The 17676-nt window shown below is 42.5% G+C and overlaps 1 protein-coding gene across 2 annotated transcripts in view; it reads left to right on the top strand.

The window, feature by feature from the left end:
* Positions 1 to 17676, top strand: part of afap1l1a (actin filament associated protein 1-like 1a) — a 30766-nt gene that overhangs the window by 11103 nt on the left and 1987 nt on the right. The window contains exons 1-18 of one of the 2 annotated variants that reach the window (XM_075481035.1): positions 3965 to 4174; positions 7528 to 7653; positions 8087 to 8170; positions 8278 to 8357; positions 8734 to 8869; positions 9064 to 9159; positions 9260 to 9474; positions 9567 to 9746; positions 9855 to 9938; positions 10499 to 10574; positions 11784 to 11903; positions 11983 to 12194; positions 12711 to 12856; positions 12964 to 13036; positions 13484 to 13598; positions 15656 to 15823; positions 16613 to 16788; positions 17235 to 17360. In XM_075481035.1, the coding sequence (XP_075337150.1) occupies positions 4144 to 4174; positions 7528 to 7653; positions 8087 to 8170; positions 8278 to 8357; positions 8734 to 8869; positions 9064 to 9159; positions 9260 to 9474; positions 9567 to 9746; positions 9855 to 9938; positions 10499 to 10574; positions 11784 to 11903; positions 11983 to 12194; positions 12711 to 12856; positions 12964 to 13036; positions 13484 to 13598; positions 15656 to 15823; positions 16613 to 16788; positions 17235 to 17360 (2244 nt within the window). In that variant the 5' untranslated portion in view covers positions 3965 to 4143. Of the gene's footprint in view, positions 1 to 3964; positions 4175 to 7527; positions 7654 to 8086; positions 8171 to 8277; positions 8358 to 8733; positions 8870 to 9063; positions 9160 to 9259; positions 9475 to 9566; positions 9747 to 9854; positions 9939 to 10498; positions 10575 to 11783; positions 11904 to 11982; positions 12195 to 12710; positions 12857 to 12963; positions 13037 to 13483; positions 13599 to 15655; positions 15824 to 16612; positions 16789 to 17234; positions 17361 to 17676 lie in introns of those variants that run through there. The other variant, XM_075481034.1, reaches the window with a different exon arrangement.

The raw sequence follows: 17676 nt of genomic DNA, 5'->3' as shown, positions 1-17676 counted from the left end.
GTCCTTTTTCCATGTCTTTCCATATTCTTATTTTCATGGTATTCTGCTCTAATTTCCTGGACCCTTAATGAAGGAAATCGCCTTTAATGACCTTCCCATGTTTGACACACAGGCAAAGTTCCAGCAATAATATCTACTGAAGACGTACTCGTGGAAAACAGCTAGAAATGTGACAAATTGTTTCCATCTTAGATTAAAGCTTCAGAAAAACACCATTATCATTAATTTGCTGTTATATCTTGTGCATGAATATCATATATTTGTTTCAATCGCCTCTGTAATGACTTTCAGCAACTTCCTATTAAGATTTGTTGCATCTCAATGCCAACCAAAGTTAACTAAACAAACAGATTTCAGCCCCCAAACCAACTGAAAGATGCTGAAATAGTCCATAGAGGAGAGGAAATTCCAACAGTTTCTCCAAGCTAAATTACCATATTCATTACCACTTATCCCACCTGTCGAATGCGAGCTATCTTTTTTTGGACAAAGCTCTGAGGAAAGTCTCAGAAAATACAAAATATACACAACATGATCAAAGCCACTATGATGCAGTGCATTTGAGGCCGTAATAACGTCTTGTGTAAACAATTGATGGTGTTTTATGGGTGCTTTTGACTCATTATGAACAACCTATACATTGTCATTCATTCAACTGTTGAAGTTATTCAAGTAGTAGCTTTGAATAATATGTTGGGCAAATGACTGATAAATGAAAGAACATATTTGTAGATCTGCCCCCCACCCCGCCATTTTTGTGACGCAAAAAGTAGCAAAGACGGTTATAGTCATCGACTTGATATCTTTCATCTTCCCAGTGAACCAGTACTGTCTATGTGTACTTGTTATGGGGTCTGGTGAATGCCCAGGCACGTTTAATGCAGGAAGAGGAGAACCGTCACCCTTGGGAAATGCCTGGAATCTAATGAGTAAGGTGGGAGGGCAATGGCATCAAGACTGGCTTCCGAGAGAGGACATCGTTGGCACATCTTTTGATTTGCTTAAACACATAAAGCAGGTCTGCTTGATCTGGTTTACCTCACCTTTGTTTGCATGTTAGCTACACTCGCCTCACTGATTTATATAACACAAAAGAATGTGATAACTCTCATGGCTGTTGAACAGAGACATAGACATACTTTCTCTCAACTTTTGTTTCTTCTTAATGCTGTGTTTGAGCTTTTGTCTTTAAGCATGCAAGTCGGATGGTAATATTTAGATAACCCTCTCACGGCATGTAGATAGTACTCAGACCGTGCTGTCTGGTTACTGAAAAATCTCTCCTGTGACTCACTTACCGTGAGATAATATTATGCTTCTTCGCTAAAAGTGTTGCTGGGTCATATTGTTCAGCTGACAAAGGGACTCCTACACTGTTTCTGGACAAGATGTTCAACCTGTGGAGCTCTTTCATTTCAGATCAGCTTGGAAAATGATTGTTTATCCAACATATCCAAAGACAACAAGGAAGGGGCGACTTCCAAGAAAAACCCAGCACTTCTCATTAGATCCTGATCTCTTGTAGAGTCACAGATGGTGCAGTCCTTTGAGGTTCTCCCTCAGCAGCTTTGTTTAGAAGGACTTATGGTGCTCCAGCTTCCTTGAATGTTGTCTGTCCTGAATGCTGAAATGAGTTTTACAAAGATCTATGAGATCAGCTGAACCCTGTTGTAATGTTGGGCAAAGCGATGTGGACTTTACAGCTTGATGTGTTCCGCTGTTCCTTCTGCAGTCTCCATGGCTCTGATAGGGTCACAGCGTCGCTTGGGAGGTCAGAGTTCACATTTAGTCACAGTAAGGAGTGGTTTTTCAGACCATAAGCACGCAGGGTGTGCCTGTTGCATTTGTCACAGCTAGGAGAGATTTTGAAAAAGTTGGGAAACACTATATGCCTCGGGGAAGTTCTGGCTTTTGTACCATTAATTTTTTGGAGTCAGTCCAGTCTTAGTCAAAATATTTAACTGTTAGATTCGTCCGACTCCACAGCCCAAAACATTTCGCTTTCAGAAAAACAGCTCTAAAATTCTATTTTTTTCTTTCTTTTCTTTTCTTTTCTTTTTCTCTTTTTTTCACTCCTTTCCATTGGTGTGCATGCATGCAATTCATGCAACTCAGCAAAACATCAGATAGATTTGGAACACACCCCAGAGGAGCGAGTGAAAGCTGGAATTTGTGTTGCCTTCACAGGAAAGTTACTTGTGTACAGTTTGTGGGACAAAACATAAGCGAACCTGTCCACAAATAGACAGCACACAAATCCATATTTGGAACAGCGGTGGTGTATGAATAAAACACTTGAGTTCAAGTCCTTTGAAGGAGCAGTATTTTCAGCCCAATATTTGCATTATTATGTGTTTGACTGCATCTTTTTGACTTAAATCTCTGTTTGGATGCCAGGTGATACTCGTTTGTCATTACGTTGTCATCCATTGTATAGTCGTGTATCTGCAATGTTCTTCAAAAAAATGACCCTCAACATCATGGATATCTTTTAGTAATAATGTCACCTCTCTTTTATTAATTATCCAGCCAGTATCTCAGGTTTGCGTTTCTTTAATTGGTTTCAGTGGAAGCACAGATGGCATTCTTTTGTCCTCTCAGTCATACAAATCTCACTTTTGCTATTTAGACTGTTAGGTATGTATACCTGCAAGCTTTTATGTTTTTAAAAACGTTTGCTTCATCTGTCAGAATATATACATTACAGTTAAAAAAAAAATATATAAAAATGTATAAATTAAACTAATTTATCTTATATTTACTAGGATAAGTGCCAGGAGGTTAAAAAAATAAAGAAAAAAATAAAGACTAAAAGTCAAAGCTTTTTTTAGGATTAAGATTTCATCAAGCTTCATTTAACACTGCAACACAATTATATAAAATGGAAACAACATTTTGTGTATATTTTTTTTGTAGTCTCTTGAAAAGTTTAGTAGTTTGTTTTGGATCAGTGCAATTTCGATGCTAACATGCAAAACTGACGCTCTGTGGTTTTACTGAGTTTGTGTGCCAAACAATGTGTCATATTTAATACACTTTGATTTTGTATGTTTTAAAAAAAAAGCTATAAACCTCATTTTTGAGGATTAGCTTTAGTGCTGTAGAGCCAAGTTATCCAATTCCACTTTCTTTAATCTTTCTCACCCCTAGCAACAAAGCTTAGTACCCGAGCGTATTTGTCTAAGTTAAGTGTATTTTATTTGATCAATTTGGTCATGAGGGATCGTATCAGTTTCAAAACATCAGCTGAACTTGTGTTGTTCATGTTCAGTATATCAGTGTAACAATTTGCAGGCCAACCAGCTGACAGTAATTGTCTTTTCTCAGAAGAAACATTATATCATGTTCGTCTTTGTCTGCATTGTCATGCACGTAGTTGTAGATTGGAGTGTGTGTACTTGAGGGTTGTGTGTGCAGTGCTAGTGCCTGTGTGACTGAGGGCAGCGTGTTGCATCGTGTCTGCCTCCAGGCAACAACTCATCCACGTGTAACTCTTAAAGGTCTCAACTTGCCTTTACCTCTAATCCACATCATTTGCTGAATCCTTTATCTTTTACTTTATATTCTACAAACAGTGCAGCTTCCATGGAGCAACATCCCTTGCAGCAACTGCTTTATTGTTTGTAAATGTATTCTTATAAGTAAGTAATAATGTTGAAGTTGCTCTGATGTAGAATGGCAGTACAGTGTCTTGCTGTAACTGGCTTCATTGGCATCTTGTGTATGGCAAACATTGTGGGCAGTCAGTTAAAGGTTAATAATGTTAACTCAGGGGAGGAATGTGAAAGGATAAAGAATGTTGGTTAGCCATTAGTCAGCTTGTGTGTTTACACAGCAAGCCTTCCCCAGGTGCTATACAATCCCTAGGATTACAGAGCACCACCATCTCCCTATACCCCCCCCCCCCCCAGAAGGGAAAAAAAAGAGGAGGGGATATAGAGTGTGAGAGGGAGGTAGAGGGAGATAACAGAACAGATGGAGGAAGGGAGAGGTAAAGGGAGTGTGAACTCAGCAGACTGTAGCTAACCTCCTCTACAAAGGCTGCTCAGGACGGAGCACACAGGGAGGCTTGTGGAATATATTTCCTACAGTATCTATTTTGTGTATGAATGAAGCAGTTCACCTCTTCTTCAATCTTGAAGAATGGTGGGACTCTCATCTACTGCTGTTGAGGGTAAGTTTTTATTTTTATTAGCTTGATATCAAGGCAGGTATATAGCCAGAAAATAGGTACCAAGAGTTTAGCAGAAAGAAAAGACATCCAGGTTCTGAGGGATGTAAAGGTGCTGATGTTGGTGCCTCATCTATCAGAAGTAGAAATGGGGAATGTTTGCTTTTTGACTGGGCTTGCTGAAACATCAAGATTGGAGATTATGTTGATTTGTTCAGAAAGCAACCCAGTCAGACTCAATCATGAAACAATGTAATTGTTTTTATCCTCCAGAGACTCTTTGGGGGGTTGCACATTCTTGTGTGATTAGTTAGATTGTGTCCAGGCAATAATGTTTAGAAACAGAGCTGGTGTTGAATCCCTGAAATGTGTCCCTTTTGACACATAGTAAAGTTGTTTGTGTTTGCATTGCATAGCATGAAGTAAATTCAGCATGAGGCAACTCTGGTGTGGGGGGGGAGAAAACCTGTGTGTGCCTGATTGAAGTCACATTATTCCTCAGATCAGAATTTGTTGGACATGTTAGCACAGGTGCTCGACTCGCTAATGCTACACACCCCACTGCCCTCACCCCTACCCCCACCCCCGCCTCCATCCCCGCCTCCATCCCCTACAGAGTCAGTGCAGAAAAGCTGCAAATGGAAGCTCCTCGTAAAGGCCTGACTGCTGTGTCAAACAAACAACTCTCCCTGCTTCACAAAAGTGTACTCTTACGCTCACAAATGCACTACGCAGAGTGTTAACAAGGTGAGGAATGTGGCTGCTGTTTGATGACAATTGTCGGGGAAGTGTGAAGGAGTAAATGTTTGAGTATGTTTAACGCTTTGAATAGCCTCACACATTCCTGCTTTCATTTTTTTCATGTGGTTTTGTTTTGTTTTTTTCTTGAGAGTTAAGCAATCCAAGCACCTTCATGCAGCTGCAAAATTGAATTCTCGCTTCATTTAAACCTCATCCAACCTGTTTTATGTTCCCGGAAGCTTGTGCACCGTCAGCCTTAGGTGATAAGCTCAAGGATGAGTTTTATCTAACTTTATAGAGAGATCAAAGGCAGGCATCTCACACACACACATGAACAGTTTCAGGATAGATGTAAAGGATTTTGTGCGGTTTTAGATGTGTGGGAACCAATTCAAGGATTGTGGTGTTGATGCTAAAGGCGTGACTGCCGTTTTAAGGGTGGTCTTCTGCGCCTGACATGACAAATACCGCAAAGCAGTTCCTCTGTGCTCATTTTGGCACAAGCTTAATACTCTGTAATCATCCGATTGGATGATGAGCTTTTTAAAGCGCAGGTCCAAATGAAATAGTGAAGTAGTTTCACGACTGTGGCGTCCCATTTCGCGCTTACTCCTTGAAAGCGCCGCTTTGATTTCTGTGTTATTTTTGATTTAATGCTGACTGGTGTAAATTTCAATTTCTCTCTGCATGGAATGAGTCATGGTGTGGAAAAGGTTTTGTCTTACACTCAGTTAGGGGAAGCCCAGTGCTACGCTAAAGCCAAAATCTAAACAGCTGGAGCTGCTGGCAGAGAGACAACAATCAGCAGGCCAAGACATCCCACTCTCATGAGTTTCCTCTGCCTCCATGAACTCCACTTCCTTCTTTCCCCTTGGTGAATGGGATCTTAATGAGGAGACATTCCAGATTCCTGGATGAATTAATACCTCATGCCCACTTCTCAAAGTGTTGGCATGCTATCATCACAATGGAAGGAAGCCTCGAGTGTAGAAACCAGACTGTTTAAACAGACGCAGGCAAACACATGCCTGCTGTAGCTGTTGTTGCTCTCAACTGTAGCTTTGAGAGGGCATTGTTAAGCCCATAGGAAGACCCACCTCAGGAAAGTATGTCAGCCTTTAAGGAGTGGGATGACTCTAAAAAAGATGCTGCCAAAACATAGATATATCACCCAGCCTATCAGCCTACCAGCCATGCTTGTCAGTGGTATCTTAGAGTAATACATCTGAGAATCCAAAATACCTGCAAACTCACACAGTGGCAGCTTCAGTGCCTTTTCTAGAGTCGTGAACCAAAGTTCACTGTTGACACACCTCACTAAATGCATACCATAAGCCTGCCTGTGTGTGTGTGTTTTGTGTGTGTATATGTGTCTATGTCTGCAGGAGTTTGTGTGTTTTTCGTGCAACAGGTCTTCTTGCCATATGACCGCCCGGTGAACAAAGAGTTTTCTGGCTCAGCGGTTGGCCCATGTCTGACCCCAGCAAGATGCACGGTTCAGCAGCTCTAATTAGACTAGACTGTGAAAATGTAGCAACGGTGGGAGTGAGTGAGGGAAAGAGACGGAGGGAGTGGGAAGCTGAGGAAGGTGGTGAAGACGAGTGTGCCTGGAGTGACTAGATTAAAGAGGTGGAAGAATGTGCGCTGGATGCAGTGAGTGCTCGGTCTGCTTGGTGGCACTTGCTCGCAATTGGAGGTGAGATAGAGAAGGAATCCGAACACTCCAGTCTGCAGCAGGTTGCAGAGTCTTTCTCACGGCATCCAGCGGCTGGGGGTTTTACATGGTTTATTTAAGTTTTGCTCTGAAAACAGGGAGTGGACCAGTCCAACCTCTCAGGTCAACACATGATGTGAATCATATAGTCCTTTAATCTGAGCCCTGAAAGTTCCAGAACCTGGAGAAGCCTTTGAAATTCTTTCTGAGCCTGCGTGTGTTTTTTTGCGAGACCATGCCTTAAAACTTCCAACTGCTTGATAAAAATCCGGTCACTCTGAATGAATATTTGCTTGCTGGCTCATTTTGAGCTCTGTTGTGTGGTCTTTTAATTGTTCTTGTCAGTATCCCATAAATTTCCCTCCCATGAGCTATATGTACTTATCCTTTTAGAGAGTTACTGGGCAGGATCTCATGTTTCATGCCAAGATCCTAACAGCTTTGTCGGCACAGTTGATTTACTCTCTTATGATTGCAAGTGGCAGTTGACTGAAGTTTGTGTTTGTGCCCATCTGTCTTTGAGCCAACAGCAGAGTCGCTTTTTCTGCTCTCTATCCAGGAAGTTATGTGCATATGATTGTTATTTTTGGTAACCTCAGATCCACTTACTCTCTGCACTAATTGGAAATTAACAAACGTGTTTCCTGTCACTGAAGCCTCCTGCCGCTGTTTAGTCTGGTTTCACAGAAGGGGAGGACTCTGTGGTCAGATTGGAGATGGATATTGACACACTGTGAAGCTAAGTGATAAAAATGAAAGACGTGCACAAACGCAGTGAAGCATAAAAAGGCTCTTGGACATGCACGTGGGGTTTGTTTAGACTCGTCGGTGTGACCTTTGCTCCCTTTGCTTATAAACTGAAGCTATGCCCCCATGACCTTTCGCCTCCCCTTCTGTGTAGCAATGGAGGTGCTGGTGAGTGAGCTGGGAGTGCTGCTCAAGATGCTGGACCAAGAGAACCTCAGCTCCCCCACCCAGGAGAAGAAGACCTCAGTGTGGAACCTCCTGCAACAGATTCAGCCATCAGGTCAGTGAAAGGAGTTGAGACCCCTCAACTGAGTGATGTTAAAACAGCATCGCTAGAAAATGAATCGACATATTAGCTGCGTGTTATTTCAGACTCAGAAGTTTGAATTTATGTTATTGATTTAAAATGAAAAAAGAATGCATGCTTTCTTGTTGGTCTGGAAGTGAAGAAAGATTGGAAAAGCAGCATGATTGGGTATAAAAGTCTTTCAAAAGTAAAACTGGGGGAGGGTTGAGCAGCATGTGGAAATCTGTTGAGACGGACAAATAGTACAAGGACTTCAAAAAATTGCAAAGAATTTGGGAATTCGTGAAGATTCAGAGACTCTTGAGAAAGATCTGAACGAATGGCTGATGTTAGCTAATGGTAGCATGCACATCTGTGAAGTCACCGTTCGTGCTGATATTTGTGTTTTCTTCCGTCTATTCTTCAGTGTCAGGAACAGACTACATCTACATGAACTCATCGGTGTACAGAAATGGCACAAGCTTTGTGGAGTCTCTCTTTGAGACATTCGGTGCGTGGTGATGTAAAAAAAGATACACAGCTGTTTATCTGAAATGTTCTGTTCTTTTTGTCTGCAAAGTTTGAGTTTAAAAGTAACTATTTTTCTGTGTGTTGCAGACTGTGAGCTAGGAGAGCTAAAGGACGTCACAGATGATCTCAAAGAAGAAAAGAACACGGAGACTGACACTTTAAAACAGGCGAGTAGAAAATGCATTGCAAATTGATTACCTTTTCTCATCACTTGCAGTGTATAAGCTTTGGATGTGTTTCACTGTCTTACTTTAACTTTCCAAATGAACATTACGCTTTCTTGAAATGACTTGTGGGGATGAGGTGATGAAGTGCAGAGGGATTGTATTCCATGTGCAGTTTGTGGGGTTTTCCCATGTTCACATGCTCATCACTCAGTTGGAAGAGTGACGATTTATGGGACGATGGGATCCGCCCATGTGTCTTATTTGTCGAGATCGTTTATGGTAGAGTTTTACACACTCTAGCTCTTTTGGCTTTGCAAAACAAAAACGTTGGCTATGGTCAAAATCTGAGAGCGTGTTTATGTGTCTCCCATTGTAGAGCTGTGCAGACTCAACTGTGCCACACTCAGCTGACTCTGCTCCCCCTCTACCCACAACACCTCCCCCTGAGGAGTACTATGAGGAGGCAGTGCCCCTCAGTCCTGGCAAGATGCCTGAGTACATAATCACACGAGGTCAGCATGCTCCCACATCAGCTGAACTTGTTGAACTCGGTGTCAGATTCCTGTTAAATCCTCTAAGTCAGGACTTGCATTGTCTGAACATAGTCATATGAAACTTTGTTCCAAACATACATGTGTTTACAAAGCACATTAGACTTGAGCGCACAAAGGAAAATCTTTTTTTTTTATTATTCTTTCATTTCCAGTCAGGTCCAGCCCGCCCAACTCTATAGAAGACGGCTACGAAGATGCTGAAAACAGCTACCCAACGACCTGCATAAACTCGCACCGCAAAAACTCCTGTGAGCCAAGAACGCTGCGACAGTTCCAGAATGTAGATGAATGCTTCCTTTTTCAAAACAAATAAATCCTCTTTCATCTTTCCTGTTGTTGCTCTGATAGACAATGACTCTGATGCCCTGAGCAGTTCCTACGAGTCCTACGAAGAGGACGAGGAAGAGAGGAGCCCTGGTGTGCGACTCACTCATCAGTGGCCCTCGGACGAGAGCTCCATGCCTCCTGCCAGAGATTGTCGCATTTGTGCCTTCCTGTTGCGTAAGAAACGCTTCGGCCAGTGGGCCAAACAACTCACTGTCATACGAGAGAACAGACTTCAGGTGAGACGTTTCACATTCGAATCATTATTGAATAAAACTACTATTTTTCCTCCTTTGCCCTTACCGTATAAGTTGTGCTCCCTTTTATCCAGTGCTATAAGAGCTCCAAGGACACGTGCCCCTATGTGGACCTGCTGTTACCACAATGCACTGTAGTCTATGTTCCAAAAGACAGCAAGAGAAAGCACCACGAGCTAAGGTTCACCTTACCGAACGGAGATGCGCTGGTGCTGGCAGTGCAAAGCAAGGAGCAGGCTCACACATGGCTTACGGTAAATGCCGTCTTTGTCATAGCGGTACAGACTGATGAGACTGCTATTGCTCATCACTGGAAAAGTGATTAACTGTGCAGTTGTAAAAGGTGTAAAATATCTCCCCAGGTTGTTAGAGAGGTGAGTGGTCAGTGGGTAGCGCCCGAGGAACCCGCATCTCCCGTCATCCCAAGAAAAAATGAACTCGACAAGGTGAGCGTGGAGAGGATGTTCGCGTCAGCGCGTCCTTGTCGTTTTTATTTCCCAACATGTAATTTCACAGCTGAGGTGAGGAAAAGGCTGCCCTGAGTAATAATTGAGCTGTCACCATCCATTTTCATAAACAATTGTTTGGCTTTGAGCAGTTTGCTATGATACCTGTGTTTGGCTTGGAAACAAAAGGGGAGATTTGTGTTGTAATTAGGTGTTAAGGCACCAATGACAGGGCTTGGCAGTGAGTCAGTGTTGCAACAGGCACATCCTCTAAAACGTACCAATTTGTCAGAATATAACCTGCAATAGTCACAGAGAGGATAGAATTGGAAGGAGAACAAAGCAGACGATCGTCTGTTTGTCTCATTATGTCATTTCTTCGCATCTGTGAAGAGAGAATGAGAAAATCCAGTGGTGTCTTGATTATAGTTATTTAGCTCTTTAATAGTCTCAGACAAGTGCAGACATTTTAACTCTCATTTGTGGACAGAGAGATCCAGCGTGGGATTTGGGCTCTCCAGGTGAAACTCTGAACCTGTGGTTGTGTGTTTACCCCTCAGAGGCTATCTGCAGAGAGGAACACATCCGATTCAGACAGTGTGGGAGTGTCAGCTGGAGAGAACACCAGGGAGAACGGTGAGACAGGCACACTCGGATGTATTAACTCAAGATTTCCCTTCCAAACTTCTTTTCAACTGCATCTCTCACAGTCTTCATTCGTGGAAGGGCACTTTACTAAAAAATAACTATATTGGATACTAAAAACTGAACTGATGATGACCTGGATTTACACAAACAATGTTTTATATTTGTTGTTTTCCCCTTTTTACACTGCCAAGTTGTGCTCTCATACTCCAGCATAGATTTTAAAGCGTAGCTGGCAGTTGGAGCGAGAAACCTCTCGCTGCCACCTGTGGAAAGATGGAGCTGGACCATCCCGCTCTGCACACATCCAGGTTGCTTGTCATGGTATGACAATAGTCCACCTGGTACATCTGGAACATCAGTTAATATCTGTATATACAGAGTTTATCATACTTTTGGCGTTGTCAGACTCCGTCAGTGTCTTTTTTTCACATATGTCTGTGAGATGGCTCCGACTGATTGACTGTTCGGAGCAGCGAATGAGCTCACGGGGACTTTCTGTGACAACAGAAAGTGGCCAAAGCTCTCATTTGTCTTCTTTATTTCTCCAAAAAGAAGACTCACGGCAAGATGTCTATGTGGAGCGAAGAAAACTGTTGACAAACAGATTATCATGACACAGGAGTAACCAGCTCTACATTACTTTACCGAAAAACACGTGTTTTTATGTTTCCGTTTTTTTTTTTTTTTTAGCAATCTTTTCAGCTTTCCACTTTCGCTTATCGTATCACATACATACTACCATAGACACGCATAACATCCCCCTTTTCTGCACAGGTGAGCTAAGTCTTTTTGTGCATCCATTAGTTTTATGCCCTGGCTGACAGCTGGAAGTTGTCTTAGTAGTGCTGTCTTGTTTGCCCAGACGATGGCAAAGCAAGGAAACCCATCAGGGGGCCTCTCATCGCAGCTGGTTCTTCACGCTGGTTTTGTATACAGAAGCCCTCAGAGGCCTTTGCTCATTTGAAGTTTGCCAGACACTTTCCACTCTGCCACATGAAGATTGATGCTAGAGATGGAAAGGATTACCTTATTTTTTGAATATGCGTGGTAAAATCCATGAGATGCACATGAACGCTCTGGATTAAAGACAGAAAGCAGACTAGGTTTTTATACTCACCTGCTCTCTGAACTTCAGTTCCCACATGACGGATAAATTTGGGCAAAAAGCAGCTGATTAATCCTATTCCTTTGATGTAGGTAAAGTGAAACGGGGCGCTTTCGCTGCAGGCCGTAAGATCACACGTATCATTAGCTTCTCCAAAAAGAAGCCCCCTCGGCCAGGTGAACCCCGGACAGCCTACAGCAACCCTCGACAAGGTAAGAACTGGCTTTCCTGTCACTGTTCAGGTCTCTGAGGTTGAGATGCATCATTTTTCTTTCCCTCCTCACTCCGCAGGCTACCTGTCTGCGCTGGTGAACCAAGTGTGGCGGGAGCAGTGGTGCTGTGTGTGCAAAGGCTCCCTGCATTTCTACCATGATAGGGGGGACCCTCGGGCCTCCTTGCCATCTCTCCCTCTCCATGGCTGTGAGGTGGTGCCGGGGCTTGGACCAAAACACCCCTTTGCCTTCCGCATTCTGCGGAACAGCTCAGAAGTGGCTGCTCTGGAGGTAGAAAACTGTTTGTTGGCTACACTGATGTGTATTTTTAGGATATAAGAGAGGTCAATGGGTGTGTGTCATGTGAAAAAAGCAGTTCATGAGGATAAATTCAGGGAATTGTCAGACAGCGGCACTCTGCTCTATAGAGTATTTTAGAAACACGATGCTTATGTAGCTGTGGTTGACTTTCAGCTCACTCATCAGCCTCATCGTGGCCAGCGCCACACAGATGTTGTCACTTAGAACTCTTTAATAAACCCCACTAAGGAGCAATAATCGGCTAATTAGCCAGATGTTTCTCCTCTGGGTGGGTGGAGATCAAATCAAACTTAAAAGATGAGGAATATTTGACTTGCATAGAGATAATACATCCGTTTGTTTTTTAATCTATTCATTTTTACATTCAGGCTTCCTCCACTTCCCCCTTAAGGAAATGCAAGCTATGAGCTGTATCTTGTATGTTGAAATTGTTGAGACTGCAGTAATAACATTTGAAAGCAGACTCATTCTGTGTCCTTCTGTCAGGCGAGCAACTCTGAGGAGCTTGGACGGTGGCTCGGTGTCCTCTTGGCGGAAACGGGCTCTGCGACAGACCCAGAGTCTCTGCACTATGACTACGTTGACGTGGAAACCATAGCTAACATTCGTGACGCTGCACGGCATTCCTTCCTGTTAGTGAGATGGAGTTTGGGTTGTGGATATTTGGACAAGGTCATGGCAAGGCAGTAATGTTTTGACCTCACACAGATTTTGCTTTACCCTTTCTCTCTGATCCTAGGTGGGCTACCTCCTCCAGCAGTACCTCCACGGATTCCAGAACATACGATGAGGTGCCCAATGAGGACATTCAGGTGGGACACACATGCTCAGATGCGCATGCATATTTGCACAGATTAGTGTGTAATGCTTTACTTTGATGTGATCAGATTAGAGGCTGTGTGTCTGTGTGTGTGCATGCAGCTGTTGGGAACTGTCTCTGTCTGAATGAGACTCTTCATATCTAAAAAAGCACCAAAAAACATGCTCAGACTGGTGAAAGGGAAGGCAAGAGGTCGTGGTAGTTTTAAAGCCTGTAAACGCCTCTCTTAACCCCTCTGACATGCACTTAAACAGATCCCTTTCACCACTTACAGCCCAAAACACAAGCAGTTCAGCAGAATCTTATCAATACAGCGGAGGATTGGTTTACTGCTAAATCCAACACACCAAAACTGCCTTTCATTTCCCCCCCTCCTGTCTTCATCCTCCAACATCTGTGGTGCCCCACCCTCGTCCCATCTTCTCTCTACTCCACCCAGTCAAAGGAGAACCGCAAGCAGCAGTCTGGGAATCCAGTGAAGCGACGCTCAAGTTTCTCAAGCAGCGACTCCGACAGAACCAAGCCGTTAGTCTCCCTCAAGCGAACAGGCTCGAGTAAGTGTGTTTACTTGGTTTTCATGGCTTATTTTCACCAGATGGAGTGAAACGCAGTGGGAAGTCACACAGAGTGCTCAGGATCGCAGGGGTGCCCTATTTGAGCTGGGGGTCATGGCAAGGACAAAGTTAACAATTAAAACATTCAACTGGTGTCAGAGTAATCATGATAGAGGCGCACCGTTGGAAACGTATAGTTAAATCATTTCGATGAAGAGAAACTAAGGCAATTTTTCACACCACTGAGATTGAAATGGCTTTCTCTGTTATCAGCGATGACACACAGTTTATGGGAGCTCTCCTGGCTCTATATTATATACATTATTATATTATATATACTATTTAAAGGAAATATTTTTCTATGTATTTTATTATTTGTTTAGGCATACAGAACAAATAAAGTACGCACATGATTTTTTTCAGCACTAAAAGATGTAAATACACATATATACAGGATCAGTATAGGATTAATCACTTAAAGGAACAGATAATAAGACAGACACTATTTTAAAACGACAACCAAATAAAAACAGATAATAAAATTTAAAAAATGACATCAGTTAATACAACTTTGATGAGCAGCCTCATTCATTATATGTAACTCATTTCCCTTTATCTTAACCCTCTCCTGTCTCCCTTTTCCTGTCTTTTCACTCACTGATTCATTCAGGGAATAAAGGTAGCAGCTCATGAACTCCCATTTGTCAGATATACTAGTAAGGGGCCCTGTTACAGACTGTTGTCCAGGATTTCAGTTATGACAAACTGATTTGCCACCATTAGTTTAAATTGATCAAGAGTTATCAGAGAGATTTTTAGTCTGCTTTGTGAGGAGTTCCACAAAGTCGGAGCTTCAAAGCTAAAAACAGATTTTCCAAGCTCAGTAGAGACCTGAGGGATTCGCAATAAAAGCCAGTCATTTGATATAGTCCCATATAGTCCAGAGCATCAGTCCAGCACCAGTCAAGCAGTGCCACTAAATACAATACAATAAAGCCTATAAATTCCTACATATGGTGAAAACCATCTCAATTTGGAAATTCTCCCACTCATTGAGAGATGGGTAGGCTTCATTAGCATGGACATTTTAAAAAAGTATGGACTTGTTTGTCTTCATTTGCAAACAGTACTGAGAGTTCTTTGTAAGGAAATGAATGCATGCTCAACTGTATCAGCATCTCCACAGAATGATTTAACTGTCATACAGATGGCATACAAAATGGTGTGGGGAAGAAAGGTCTTAAAGAAATCCCCATGGAACCTCTTTGTTGTTGCTAAATTTATATTTCATAGTGTTTTGTCAGCTTTCCATGCATCACTACTTTCCATCTATTTCCCTCACAAAAATACAAGATAGAAGGGAAGCAAGAAGTGATACACAAGGCCTCTGTTAATATATTATAGTTGCAACCTCACATTGCAGTCATAGATTCCACCGCCTTTGTGCTGTTATAGCTCACCGTCTGAGCCAGTTAACTCAGTCATATAATCTGACCCTCCAGCTGGCTCCATCTTTCTTCTTTTCCTCTTGATCATCTTCTCATTTTCCAGCCATAATCTCTCGTCTTCTCTCTTTCCTCTCCCATTTGCCCTGTTGTTTCTTTTGTTATACAAGTGGAGATTAGTGTTCTGGGATATCAATACTGTATCAGTGCTCCGAGCTTGCTCGTCTTTCTTTGCTGTGGCCACGTACAGACACATCAAAGAGCCCAGCACTTTCCAGGGTTTGGAGCCTCAGGATGCAACCTGAGATTTATTGGACACTCGCATTAGATCTGCTGTCTCACCTCATGACCTCTCACTCTTTGTGACTGTGGGTGTTTTTTGTTTCCTCGTGCATCATTTTATGGTTCTTCCCCTCAAAAATGTCTTTATCTTATTTATGAAAAACGGTCAAATTGATATGCCACACTTCCTTGCGCCTTGTTGAGGCGTTATTGTGTTCCTCACATCGAGGGTGCAGCATCAATTAGACAGGATGACGGATCGTTCCAAGAGGTCTTGCCTTCTTCCCACAACCCCTGCACGTCTGACCCTTCACCTTTGCTTCCTCGCAGATGCCAACCAGTATGGAAAGTATGGGAAAACACGAGCAGAGGAAGATGCCAAGCGTTACCTCAGAGAAAAAGAGGAGCTGGAACACGAGAGGGATGGGATACGAAATGCACTGGTGACCCTCCGACAGGAGAAGGGGGAGCTGAAGGAGGAGCTGAAGACAGCTTCTGGTAAGATGATAAAAAGCCAATAAGAAAGCGGATGCTGCACAAATTATTCTTGGTTAATGCCGGACCGCCCTACATAAATCAAAATCACTTGAACTAAAAGGACTGCAGTATGAAAATGAACCCATATGACCAGAATATGCATCAGTGTCCAACATTTTGCAGATTAAATGAGAGTAAAGGCAAACAAAAATTGAGATTCAAAGTTTCCCAAAGACAAAATATAGCCCTGGGACAAAGAAGAGCAACACATTAATAATGCATACTCATAATATGGAAGCAGGACAGAAGACATGTCTAGAATACAAACGCCATCACTTATCTGATCCTGCTCACTGACCTTCATTATTAAGGGCCCATGTGAGAAGAAAATTCCCCCACAGGGGTAAATAAAACTATTATTATTATTAAAACCAATAACATGGCTATGAACATGTCTTCATTGTGTAATTAGTTAATTTCCTGTAGCTGCACTTAGCATATTTTCAACAGTGGTAGAGGGAGCGTTCAAAACTTCTTCTTAAGAAATTTCCTTGAAGTCCTAAAACAATTTTGCAATGATAAGATTTTACTTCTCAGTCTAAATTTCTTGTGAAAATGTAGGAAATACAAGTACAACCGCTCACTCAAAACTGTACCAATGGTATGTATAGTGTTTTGAAGAAATATACAGTCTTTTGTAAACGTTTTTAGAATCTGTTACCATTTGCATGAGGACGTGAAAGTAAACAATGTACGGTGGTAATCTCGTGTCTCATTGGGATGATTCCTCATCGTGTTTTATTGGAGCAGATAAGAGGAAGCCATTTCTCAACAAGCGTGTGTCCCACCTGGAGGAGGCCTGTCGAGCTAAAGAGGCAGAGAGGGTGGACCTGGAGCTCCGACTTACTCAGGTCAAAGAAAACCTGAAGAAGAGCCTGGCAGGTGGAGCGCTGGGCGCGCCGGTGGAGGGTAAACACCCTGCTAAGGTATATTTTTTGGATATCATGTTGAAAGACGGGCACTGTAGATCACATTCATATATATAAACATAGACAAACATACTCACACATACGCAGGAATATGTATGTATGTATACCAACTTGTGCATTTTGTGCACCAAGGGCTCCAGAGCAGTCCGCAGCACAGAGCCAGCCTTCTTTATCAGTTTGTCGAGTTTCTTTTAGTCATTTGGTCTGATGCTGCTGCCCCAACAGGCTGATAACACACAATACAAAGTTCCCAAACACTTAAACACAAACATATACACAGCCATTAATTATAGGCCTGTGAGAATAGGAGAGTTTTTAGTTTGCTTTTGTATGCGGACATAGTTCTGCCATTGGACAGTTCTGACCTCAGGTCAGCATGAAGAAGTTCCAGAGAACTGGACGTCAGTAACTAAAAGTACTTATTTTCTTTTGGTTTTGTGTAGGCGTCCAGCAGAAAGATCCAGAACATCTACAGCGATGCTTTACCAGTGAACTGTGCCTTAGAGATGCGGAGGAGACCACCGTCCGTATATGCTTCCTCCTCTGGAACTGTCATGCAGAAAGCAAAGGTGATGACGATCAGAAGCATGCTTCCTTTTACACACCAGTTTCCTGAAAAATACCTTAAACCGTCAGCGTGGATACATTTGCTTGTCGCTCTCTGCGGGGCAGTTCATTCGATCGCAGCAGTACGTGTCGTCATCTCGTTTTTTAAACGTCTTTTTTTCCATTCACGCACATATTAACAGTCCTTGAATGTTGCTGCAGTCACATTTTAGTTAGCAGTATTTTTTTCGCTCATTTTTGTCAAATGGGGTCCTGTCACGATACAAGCTGAAGGTGTTGGATATTGTATTCTTTCTACAAAGTCACAACCTAACTTAT

The sequence above is a fragment of the Odontesthes bonariensis genome, chromosome 13 (genome assembly GCF_027942865.1).
Source record: "Odontesthes bonariensis isolate fOdoBon6 chromosome 13, fOdoBon6.hap1, whole genome shotgun sequence".
Lineage (NCBI taxonomy): Eukaryota > Metazoa > Chordata > Actinopteri > Atheriniformes > Atherinopsidae > Odontesthes > Odontesthes bonariensis.
The sequence above is the reverse complement of the archived record's forward strand: the minus strand, read 5'-3'. Positions and strand labels throughout refer to the sequence as shown.